General features: G+C 40.6%; 1 protein-coding gene across 15 annotated transcripts in view; it reads left to right on the top strand.

The window, feature by feature from the left end:
* Positions 1 to 12,963, top strand: part of LOC144593513 (myelin transcription factor 1-like protein) — a 346,938-nt gene that overhangs the window by 312,288 nt on the left and 21,687 nt on the right. For all 15 annotated transcript variants that reach the window (XM_078399197.1, XM_078399201.1, XM_078399195.1 and 12 more), the window contains 3 exons: positions 5,465 to 5,548; positions 7,675 to 7,896; positions 10,697 to 10,788. In XM_078399197.1, the coding sequence (XP_078255323.1) occupies positions 5,465 to 5,548; positions 7,675 to 7,896; positions 10,697 to 10,788 (398 nt within the window). The remainder of the gene's footprint in view (positions 1 to 5,464; positions 5,549 to 7,674; positions 7,897 to 10,696; positions 10,789 to 12,963) is intronic.

Here is a 12,963-nt window from a genome sequence, read left to right as displayed (position 1 = left end):
TCCCTATCACCTCCAAGCCCCAAGCTCACCACTCCTTCCCCTTCATACTGGCCATCCTCCTTTAACAATCTCAGTCCTAATGCAGCGTCTCGACCATCCTTTTCCCTCCACAAATGCTGCTTGAGCCTCTGAGTTCCTCCAGCAGTTTGCTTTTTGATCAAAAGATGATTTTTCCACATGTTTCCATTTGAGATTCAATTGCATGCAATAAGAGACGTTGCATCGTAATGTTGCAAACAAAGAATGTGTCAGGCAAAATATGACTTCACATGCAGAGACAATGAGAAAGAAGAAAAAATGTTTAATCACCCAGCTCATCTTTTTGTACCACCTATATTGCAAACTCTGAGAATTTACTTTCAAACAAGACTCTCATCTTTACAGGATATACAACATGTCAGCAGCTTAAGATGGGGAAAAATGAAATATCAACAACATGGGTGGCACAGTGATGCAGCTGGTAGAGATGCTGCCTCACAGCGCTAGAGATGTGGGTTTGATCCTTGGGTGCTATCTGTTGTGGAGTTTGCACCTTCTCCCTGTAACAATATGAATTTCTTCTGGGTGCTTCGGTTTCCTCCTACATCCCAAAGATGTGTGGATTTTTAGGTTAATTGGCCTATGTAAATTGCCCCTGGTGTGTAGGGAGTGGATGAGAAAGTGGGAAAATATAAAACCCATGTAAACCAGGTGATGGATGGTCAGAGTGGAGTCCGTGGGCCGAAGGACCTGATTCCATGTTGTATCTCTAAACTAAATTAAAGAGCTGAAGTAATCCATTACTTGCAATTTTGGTTTTTCATGAAAATATCGATGATGGTTTGTTATAGATAAAGACTGGGCGGAGCCATGAGTTAAAATTCTGAAATGGGGAAAAGGCCAAATTTGATGGTATTAGACAGGAATTTCCTCAAGTTGATTGGAGGAGATTGTTTGTGGGCAAAGGAAGGTCAGAAAAGTAGGATGCTTTTAAAAGTGTGATACCAACATATTCCTGTTAGAGTGAAGGGAAAGGCAAGTGAAAGTTAAGAAAGCTTAGATGAGCAAGTAAATTGAGGCTATGGTCAGGAAAAAGGAGGCATGGGACAGGTATAGGCAGCTGGAATAAAGTGGATCCCTGAAGGAGTTTAAGGAATTGGGGAGCATACTTAAGAAGTAAATCAGGAGGCCAAAAAAGGGGAGATAGCTCTGGCAGATAATATTAAGGAAAATTCAAAGATGTTATAAATACATTATGGGAAATAGGAGTATTAGAGAGAGAATAGGGACCATCAGAAACCAAACCTGTCATCTCTGTGCAGGGCCGCAAGAGTTGGAGAAGGAGTATTTCTCTTTGGAGTATTTCTCCTCTGTTTATACCGTGGAAAAAGAGATAAAGACTGGGAATCTTGGGACAGTTGATGGAAATGTCTTGAGGACGGTCAGTATTATGGTCGAGGAGGAGCTGATGATAGAAAAATCTCCCGGCTGATCAGATATATCCAAGGATACTGTGGGAAGTTGGGAAATAAATTGCAGGCGGCCAGGCTAAGATATAGGAATCATCATTAGACATGGAATAGATGCCAGAAACTGGAGGGTGGCTAATGTTGTGCCTCTATTTAAGAAGGGCTTCAATGAAAAGCCCTGGAACTATAGATCTGTAAGCCGAACATCTGTGGTAGGCAAGTAATGATTCTGAGGGATAAGATATATATGCATTCAGATGGACAGGGGCTGATTTGGGTTAGTCAATGTTGTTTTGTACATGGGAGATTGTGTTTTACGAATCTGACTGAATTTTTTGGTAACCAAAAAGGTTGATGAGGGCAAAGCCATAGATGTTGTGCATATGGACTTCAGCACGGCATTTGACAAGGATTCCGCATTGTAGGCTGCTCTGGAAGGCTGGAACGGATGGAATCCAGGGAGAGCTATCCGACTGGAAACAGAATTGGCTTCATGGAGGAAGCAGATGATGATTGTGGAAGGTTGTTTTTCAACTGGAGGCATGTGACTAGTGGTGTACTTCACAGATTGGTGCTGGGCCCATTGCTGTTTGTGGTCCATATCAATGATTTGGATGAGAATGTAGATAGCATGATCAATAAGTTTGCAGATGACACTAAAGAGGGTGGTGTTGTAGATGGTGAAGATGGTTATCAAAAATTACAGTAGGATCAGTTGGGCAAGTGGGCTGAGGAATGGTTAATGGAGCTTAATGAAAATAATACATTTATTTAATACATTTTTTTAAAAAAAATAAGTGTGAGGTGTTGCATTTCAGAAAGTCAAACCAGGGCAGTATCTTCACAGTGAATGGCAGAACTCCGGGGAAAGTTGTTGAGCTGAGGGGTCTAGGAGTACAGGTCCATATTTCCTTGAAAGTGGCATCACAGGTAGAGAGGGTGACCAGGGAGCCATTCAGTACATGGTCCTTCATCAGTCAGGGTACTGAACATAGAAGTTGGGATGTTACGTTACAGTTGGACAAGACATTGATGAGAACACATTTGGAGTATTGTGTTTAAGTCACCCTGCTGGCGGAATGATGCTGTTAAGCTGGGAAAAGTGCAGAGATTTGCCAGGATGTTGCCTGGACTTGAGGGCCTGAGCTATAGGGAGAGGTTGGGCAAGAGGATGAAGAGGTGATCTTAAAGAGGTGTATAACAACATAAAGGGAATGGATATGGTAAATACACAGTCTTTTACCCAAAATAGGGGAATGAAGAACCAGAGAACATAGATAGAACGTGAGAGAAGAAAGATTTAATTGGAACTTGAGAGGCAGCTTCACAGTGGGTGGTGGGTATATGGAACTAGCTGCCAGCGGAGGTAGTTGAGGCAGAATCTATAACAACATTTAAAAGGCATTTGGGCAGTTACATGTATGGAAAAGATTTAGAAGGATCTGGGACAAACGTGTACAGGGGGGACTAGTGTAGAAGGGGAAGGGGAAGGGCATCTTGGTTGGCATGGGCAAGTTGGGTCGAAGGGCCTGTTTCCATGCTGTGTGACTGTATAGAAATATTGAACTCCTAAAAACTGGTGTTTTGAAGATATGCCAATGTACAACAATGGAACCTGCATATAACCATACAAACCCAATGCCCAGATGATTGTCTGGGTCAGCATCACCAATCGTGATAAAATGTAACAATGTTGCATTGTATTTTAAATGAAACTCAGTCCTGAAATTTCTTAGCACAAACATTTTTTGTTATTTCGGGGAATCTAAGTAATCTAGAAGTACCCTTCTAAAGAAAATGGGCTGATCCTGTCTTAAATTAAAACAGGCAAATAAAATCCTATGTGCATGGCACATTCTTTTAATTATCAGTCAAACTATCAGGCTGAATGCTATAATATTGCAATTGATGAAAGTTCTATGTTAAGGACTCTGAATGTGTTTCATTTGATGACCTTTATTTATCTCATGTATTTGTGATAATTCCATTTGAAGTCGTTTACATTGAATTAAAAAAAATATTCACATTCATGAAAAGACAAGAGGACTTGCTGTGGTGATATAATGCAGCAGGATCACCTGAAGTGCACTCACTGACTGGTTCGTGATAGGATCAGTGGGTTCAATTAGCTGATGTGCTCCTCTGCACCCATTTTACCTTAGGCATATAACTCCGATTAGTGGCCGCTGGTACTCGTTCAGGGAGATTTGTGTGGTCAAAAAGAAAGGACGTCCTTTCCCATCTTGCAAATGCAATCAAGGGCCATCTGCAAGGTTCTCTGCCTCTCACATCATTTGAAACTAGCCATGGCCCCTCGGACACTTGAGTCTACCATTTACCAGTCCCCTCAAAAATCATCTGGTCTGCACTGAGCAAGACCATCAGACAGGCCCATATGCAGAGATTTGCATTTGAACTACTTTGGAAGGACAGGTTCAATTGTAATTATTATACACATGGGCATATATACTTGTCTTTCAGGGGCTCATAATTATTGGGCATGAGGGTTGGAGAGAGATGAGGGACAATGAATGGCCCTGCTAGCTATCCTCCCAGGAATCACCTTGCTAGCAGGGTCTTTTATCACTGCAGAGTCTCATGCTCTGTCTTTCCAGTTACACCCCCCTGCCTTCCACTACCTCCCACCCGATCCATTCACATTGGTCCTGTTGGATTGCATGTCTGTCCTTGACAGGCATTTTGCCTACTGTGTAGGAATGACAGATGAGTCTCCCTTTCCTTACTGGGATCAGGGGAAGGGAACAGACCACTGACTGAACTAAACGTCAAGGCCCTGAGAACACTCATCAGACTGCACTGACCTGAGCTGATGGAGAATGCTGTCCAGTCATGCTGAACTGATGAATCTAACCTAACTGACAGCTCCGATAATGCAGCGATTACAAAATGCTCGACTGTGAATTCACATGAAGCGCGTTGCAGCTATTGTTGAGCTCATCCCACATTTGCAAATGTGGGGAGGTGTTGCATAAAAATCAATGATTTACTCCATGAGATCAGAGGGTGAAATTAGCCCGTCTCCTCTCTGCATCGTTTCCCAGACAAATCACAATTGACACCGTCGACATTCGGGGGTTTGTTGTTAGCCCATTATTTCAGTTGGAAAATGGTCTGCAGGGGAAAAGGGAGAATAAATATTTGATGTTGAAACAGGAAGCTGGATATATGAGTTTTAACAATGAAATACATGTCCCAGTTACACAGAACAATAAATTGTTTTCAGTCTCGTAGAGGAATACGTTTTTTTTTTCTTCTGTCCTACATGTCCATGCACAATTTGGCAGAAGAACAGCTGAGAATTCTTCGGGAAGTATTGGGGAGTTCCTGTGAATTGTGCATGCTTGGAATCTCTGCCCCAATGGTTGCCCTGATTTGATTACATAGGAATTGTGCGCAGCGGCTCATTCTGCAGATTCCCTTCACTTCAGCGCCATCTGCTGGTGTCTGAATAACGTTTCCCAACTGTCATGCATCATAATTAATTATTTCAGGGCAATCATCTGAAAGAGCAGAAGTCATTTGTTCATTTGCCAAACACAAAATGAAACCGTGATAACAAAGGCAATTTAAGAAAAACACTCATCTTTTTTTAAAATCCCAGAAAGCAGAAGATCCCTCAGTTTGTGCTACGTTTGCTTTCAGCTGGGATGGAGCCTTCAGCTTACAACTGTGCTCTTGGTGAGATAGAATCATGTAAGGATGCTGGTTGAGAGCAAGATGTCCTGCCAGCACTCACTGTCAAGACTCACATATTTAAGCAATAAACAAGAAGGTGATGTTAGTTTGTGGAATGTTTCCTTGAAGGAAAGTTAACTCCAATAAAGGAATGGAGAAGAATAACAAAAAAAGACCAAATTAGCAAAGGAAAACTGGGGATTACACTCTCACTTACACAAGTACTGTTTTCTTTTCTCATGACGTTTATTATTATTAGTATGTAAGGAGAACCACGAAGAGTTTTTTTACAATATGAATTGTAATCTCTATCTCTCTAGTCTTTCAGGCTGTCCACGAGCAAAGAAAAGTGGAATCAAAATTGCTCAGAGCAAGGATGACAGAGAGGATCAGGAACCGATCAAGTGAGTTCAACTCAGCACAACAGTAATTGTTTGTCACGCAGCTTGGAAAATTGCATTAAAACATACTTATGCTACTCCAAGTGAACAACCTGTTAATTTAAAGTCATTGCAAATTCACATCAACAAAGTCTTATGGTATAAGTAGAATGTAGACGCCACAATTGACCTCAGGTTTGGGATACAAACACACAAGCAGGTAATTTCGCATCATTTGTACTGAATGAACAGCCAAACTTTCAAGCAATTACAGGACAAGCTTCGCCTGGTATTTGGTAGAGATCAATCTTAATTTAGTTAAGTTAGATTCAGCTCTAAGGGCTAAAGGAATTAAGGGATATGAGGAAAAAGCAGGAATGGGGTACTGATTTTAGATGATCAGCCATGATCATATTGAATGGCGGTGCTGGCTCGAAGGGCCGAATGGCCGACTTCTGCACCTATTTTTCTGTTTCTATGTTAATTAATAAAGATATCTGTGCTGATTACTTTCATAAAGTTTCAAACCTTGTTTGCAATGACTTCCTCTCCAAAGCAAGGGACACATGCAGTAAAACAAAAATATATCAGTAGATCAGATAGCTCAAATTCTTATCACATTTTGGTAGTCATTGGATAGTAAAATATAATCATTAGTTTAATAACAACAAAGTAAGGTGATACCATCAATAAAGTAAATGCACATATATAAAGGTCAGTTTAAACTATTTAATCAATCCCTCGGATGTTTTCCATCAACATCAATGTGAAGATGGGTGACCCTATCTTTAAATGTTTAATTTTCACCCATAAATGGCTTTGATTAATTTACCACGTTCTCCCCGTGACCTGCGTGGGTTTACTCCGAGATCTTCGGTTTCCTCCCACACTCCAAATACGTACAGGTATGTAGGTTAATTGGCTGGGTAAATGTAAAAATTGTCCCTAGTGGGTGTAGGATAGTGTTAATGTGCGGGGATCGCTGGGCGGCACGGACTTGGAGGGCCGAAAAGGCCTGTTTCCGGCTGTATATATATGATATGATATGATATGAAGATCTCGTGCGTATTCATTCCACTTCTGTGAATGTCAATGACTACTTTCAGCTGTCAACGTGCTTCACTATCCTGAGGGATAATTCTACAATGTCCCACAAGAAATCCTGCTGGGCTCCTAAATCTCTGCAGTCAAATTGCCAGATTACACAGCTGGAGAGCCACGCTTAGTATCCTGAGCCAGATGTTGTGAAATATACTATCATGTATATTGTACACTACCAAAGTATACTAGCAAATACTATCGCTTGCTGCAAGACAATTTTACAAATGAAATGATAATGACCATTCACAATCTTTCACACGTGCTCATTCTTTACCAGCGTAGACGCAAATTAATTTTTTTAGCAAACCCTATAATTTTTATCGAAGATAGACACAAAAAACTGGAGTAACTCAGCAGGTCAGGCAGCACCTCTGGAGAAAAGGAATAGGTGACATTTCAGGTCGAGACCCTTCTTCAGACTATTTCCCTTTTTTTACAAATGTACTTGAATGGGATTTTGTTTGTAAGGAGCTAAGGGATACAAGTTGTGGGAAGTAGATCATTTTTTGATGCTTCTGTCACATGGAGACTACGTCAAACATGTTATGTATACCCCAACCATATGCAAACCTAGGTGGCAGTTATTTGTCCAGTGATATGCCTTCGTGCCTGAGAAGCAAACATATTCTTCATTGGTACAATTGCTTTCATTTCACATTAAGCTGTGCTGGATGAAATTGAGACTATATCAATTTGCAGTTTTGGTTGACGGAGCTGTTGACCAATGGTCCTATGAAAGAGTGGATAAATGGGATTAGTGTTGAAGGGCAAAAAGATCAGCAAAGACCTGGTGGATCAAAGGGTTGATTTCCGTGCTGTGTAATTCTCTGAATTTATGAGAATAGATTCTGGGTTAAGACCATCTAATTTTATTTCATGTAGATCATTTAGTAAATAGAAATGAATGGAGAATGTGAATGGTTGTTAATGCACATCTGGTAAAATATATGAAGCATAACTTAAACTTATTTGATTGTATTTGAAACATTACTTTATTCTTTTAGTGGCTTTTAGTCATGTATAATCAGTTAAAGTTGATGCTTCTGCAGATGTCCAGTTCCGGGATGTGATGGCCAAGGACATGTTACTGGCAAGTATGCATCTCATCGCAGCGCGTCAGGGTGCCCCTTGGCTGCCAAGAGGCAAAAGGACGGCTACCTCAATGGTTCACAATTCTCGTGGAAGGCTGGAAAAACAGAAGGCATGTCCTGTCCAACTCCAGGATGTGACGGTTCGGGACATGTAAGTGGCAGCTTCCTTACCCATCGCAGGTGAGAAATCAGGTAACAGTTTCCCAAAACCATTGACTAAAAGCTGCCATTGTTTTTATATTTCTAGTATTGATAAAATCTTCACCATTTGGTATCTTCAAAACTTGCTTTCCGCCATCCTTCCTGGTGCATGCTGCTTTGAATAAAAGATTGCCAGCTCTTTAAATTGCCCTGGAATCTTTAAAACTATTAAAGTTTAATCTCCTTGACTTTTCATACATCACCTGGGAGAAATATCAAAAGAACATGAGAAAAGTTGTGCATTTAATTTTCTTATGTGATTCTTAGTGCTTTTTTCACCGTGAAGAAAAGACAGTTTAAGTGGATTGTATTATTGAAGGTAGAATATCATGTGATTACATTTCTAGGAATAAGTTTAACTAAACTTGTGATCCTAACTGAGAGTCCACTGGAACATTCCTCCCACTGTGAAATACTTCCCCTGAGAATTACCCAAAGCAATTTGGCAGTGGCCAGCACAATAAACTGCACTTAAATGTTTTATTTCTCAAAACAAAAAATATTGTTTTATCCAATATTCTCAAAAATACTTATTACAGCAATGAATTGACCAGGAATAGCTAAGTATAATCTTCAGGTGGAGCAGGATCTGACATTGTGTGTTTAATTACACGAGAGAGGTTTGCATTTGTGATGCAGATTAATGAAATGTTTCCCAAATTTATATTGGGTCAATACAAAATCTGGTGAATTTGGGTGGACTTTAGTTTTTTAGGTTTAAGAGATACAGTGTGCAAACAGGCCCTTCGGCCCACTGAGTCCACACCAACCAACGATCACCTGTACAATAGTTCTATCCTACACGAAAGGGATAATTGACAGAGGCCAATTACCTGTATATCTTTGGAATGCTAAACTCAAAATAATTTTGCTCATAAAGTAGCTGTGATAATGAGCTGGCTGCAGCTTTGGAAGAGCACCAGGGACCTGGTAAACCGTGGGACAAAGTATGCATCATCTTAACTGATTTGGTTTAAAAATTGGGAAATGACATTTTGGGAGTTCAAAAAAGACAAATTATAGTGGGGACATTCAATAAAAAAATCAAATCAAAATAAGAAACACAAATGGTGAAAAAATAAAGAGAGAGAAAGGAAAGTAAAGAAAAAAGAAAACAATAACTATTTAAGAAACACATTTTAATGCTTTTGAAACCTGCTAAAATAATGGATGGAGGAATGAGAATTAAGGTTTTCATTCATACACTGTACAGTCAAGCGAGATTGGGGAGAAAAAAGATTATTTGAATCACCAAAATTGAAGAGTGCTGGCTGAACATTGTATTCACCTTCAAAAACTTGGTTATGTTGAAGACAGTCTTTGCCAATGAGCACAATGAGCTTGACTGAGTATCACAGACAAATTTAGCAAAGGCAAATTTTTCCTCTCCATTATCTCATGCTTTCCATAAATTGCTGGATGATTTGCTCATTAATAAAGAATGCATCACCAAAGCAAATTCTGAACTAATCTGCAATTCAAGATGTGTTTTCAACAACGGTGAAATATTATTTTGATTAAGGTAATTTAGTGTGGTTTAGTGAGTGACAATATAGTTTATGTATTGGTAAGATAATCATTATCCACAATGGAACCATAAATCATTTTCCAGCCTGATGAGTTTGTGTTTGTTCCCATCGTACATCAGGCCATTTGCACTAATGTCATAGAAACAGCATTCAAACAAGTAAATAGTGTAGGTAAATGTTAGTTCAACTCAGAAAGTATTTTGTTTAAATATAAATCTGGAAAGTGCACGGTAGCGCAGCGGTAGAGTTGCTGCTTTACAGCGAATGCAGCGAATGCAGCGCCGGAGACTCAGGTTCGATCCTGACTATGGGTGCTGCACTGTAAGGACTTTGTACGTTCTCCCCGTGACCTGCGTGGGTTTTCTCCGAGATCTTCGGTTTCCTCCCACACTCCAAAGACGTACAGGTATGTAGGTTAATTGGCTGGGTAAATGTAAAAATTGTCCCTAGTGGGTGTAGGATAGTGTTAATGTACGGGGATCACTGGGCGGCACGGACTTGGAGGGCCGAAAAGGCCTGTTTCCGGCTGTATATATATGATGATGATGATGATGATAAAACTGCTGTATTATGTGCTTAGAGTACTGAAAAAAAAGATTTTTTTTTGGACTTCAATATGACAAATATCAGTGTAAATCTATTGAAATAATTAGCAGTACTTTGGGAACAAAGATTTCCATTCAGATGTCATTCTGGCATAATTATTTTTTTAATGCTCCATGCAGTTCTGATTTTTTTTGGATGTGCTCATGAACTTTGTATGAAAACTGTAGATGCTGGAATCTGAAACAAAAGACAGAAGACTGGAAAACCTCAGTGGGTCAAGCAGCATCTAATCTGCTGTGTAGGAAGGAACTGCAGATGCTGGTTTACACCGAAGATAGATATAAAAAGTTATTTTTGCATATCTTGCATTACTTTATTCTATGTACCTCTTCATATCTCCCGGTTCCTTCTTCCCTGACTCTCAGTCTGAAGAAGGGCCTCGACCCGAAACATCACCTATTCCTTTTCTCCAGAGATGCTGCCTGACCCACGGAGTTACTCCAGCATTTTATGTCTAATCTGCTGTGTTCTTCAGCATTCTGTTATTTATTATTTACTTTACATGTCAATTTTGGTAAATCGCGAATAAAGCACTAAATATTGAAAGCTGAATGAAAATGTTCACTTCATTATATCTTTCTGTCCAATTGTGGAAATCATAATCAATTAATTTGTTTCTCTTTCCTCTATCTCTCTGGACCCAGCTTGTCAGGATGTCCAAGAGCTACTTCGGCCATGAAGAAGGCAAGGTTATCAGGAGAGGAAATGTTGACGATAAAGCAACGAGCCAGTAATGGTAAACACATTTCACATATCTTGCAGAAAACGCTACAGTATAATTTGAAGTGAATTTTCTTAAGGGAAGTTGCCACTCAATTGTAAGAAATTGTACAAATAAGCTCATGCAACCCACAGGGGCACCCATAGGGGCACCATATACAGTCCCTCAATCTCGATATCGCCTGATAGCTGCACAAAATAATATAATAGCATAAATAATATAAATAAAATAATAGCATTAAATGTTGTTCATTCAAAATAATTAAACTTGAAAATTGTGTTTTTGAGCCCTATTCAATGGAATTATGACCAGCATGTACATTTTCTAGATTTGGCATCCATAGTTCTTTGAAACCCAGACATCCTTTCAAAATAGCAATTAAAAAGGTGAATTTATGCTACACAAGATACAATCAATGTTATAAATTGGGGTCCTGATAAATAAATTAACATAATTGTAAGCTTCTGTTCTGTTGTACAATGTAAGATCAAGGGTGCTGTGACGGAGATAATGTAGATACTGTGATACTGCGTGGGTTTTCTCCGAGATCTTCGGTTTCCTCCCACACTCCAAAGACGTACAGGTATGTAGGTTAATTGGCTGGGTAAATGTAAAAATTGTCCCTAGTGGGTGTAGGATAGTGTTAATGTGCGGGGATCACTGGGCGGCACGGACTTGGAGGGCCGAAAAGGCCTGTTTCCGGCTGTATATATATGATATGATATGATATGATGATAAAAGGGAAAGCATGGGGGTCAGAATGAGTGAAATCAAAGCAGCGCACCAAACATGTGAACATATTTCAGATTCTATGTTCTATGGCCACAACTTGTGGCAGTTCCTTACAGGACTGCTGGAACCTTTCCACAAATACACTGCCAGATTTAGGATTCCCTCACATACATGGAATTCCTAAAGATGCTTGACTTAATTTTCTAGCCTGCAGTCTGTTTTTGGACATCCCATGGATCCAGCAGGGGAGCGTGAACTTGCTGCATTTGCCCAGCACTTACATGGGAAATCCTAGAACAAGGAACAATACATCGGTTCCTTTTGTTGGTGGAGAGCGGCTGCAAAGAATAAGTTAAACATTAGTTAATTTGGAGTCTCAAGAAACTGCAGATGCTGGAATCTTGAGCCAAAAAAAAGGCTGGAGGAACTCAGTGGGTCAGGCAGCATCCATGAAAGTAACGGGCAGGTGATGTTTTGGATTGGGGCCCTTCTTCAGACTGATTAGGGTACAGGGAGAAAGCGGGAAAAGAGAGGTGGGGTTGGACAAAGCTGCCAAGTGTTAGGTGGAGAAACAAGGAACTGCAGATCCTGGTTTGCTAAAAAAAAATACACAAAGTGCTGGGGTAACTCAACTGCAGGTGTTGGTTTACAAAAAAAAAGATACATGGTGCTGGAGTAACTCTGGGTCAGGAAGTGCAGCGGGCAAAATGTGTAGGACAGAACTTCAGATGCTGGTTTAAATCAAAGGTATATACAAAATGCTGGAGTAACTTAGCGGGACAGGCAGCATCTCTGGAGAGGAGTGGGTGAAGTTTCGGGTCAAGACCCTTCTTTAGGGTCTCAACTTGAAACGTCACCCATTCCTTCTCTCCAGAGATGCTGCCTGTCCGCTGAGTTACTCCAGCATTTTGTGTCTGCTTTCTGCCTCAGGCAGTATCTCTGGAGAACAAGAATGGGTTCCATTTCGAGTTGAGACCCTTCTTCAGTTGTGAGAGGGGGAGCAGTGATTGGCAGATGGGTGGAGCAAGTGACAAAGGCGAGAAGCAAATTGGTAACTAAGATGCATGGTGGAAGATGATGGGGAAATGAGTGTGCACCACTGTGGTGTTGGGTGTAGGGGAAAGAGAGGGGATTAGGGGGGGCTTTAAAACTGGAGAATTCAATGTTCATACCATTGGGTTGCAAACTACCCAAGCAAATTATGAGGTGCTGCTCCACCAGTTTGCATGTAGCTTCACTCTGGCAAGGAAGGAGGTCCAGGACATAAAGGTCAGTATGGGACTGGGAAGAGGAGTTAACATGGTTGGCATCCCAGAGATCCAACAGGCCTGGACGGACCAAGCACAAATGTTGCCTAGTCAGCACTTAGTCTTGCCTCACCTGTTTCCACCTATCACTTTGTGCATCCCCACTTCTCTTTTCTAGCTTTCTTCCCCCTACTCCGTCAGTCTGAAGAAG

This window comes from Rhinoraja longicauda, chromosome 5 (assembly GCF_053455715.1).
Source record: "Rhinoraja longicauda isolate Sanriku21f chromosome 5, sRhiLon1.1, whole genome shotgun sequence".
Taxonomy (NCBI): domain Eukaryota; kingdom Metazoa; phylum Chordata; class Chondrichthyes; order Rajiformes; family Arhynchobatidae; genus Rhinoraja; species Rhinoraja longicauda.
Note: the sequence above shows the minus strand (reverse complement) of the source record. Positions and strands in the feature narration are given on the sequence as shown.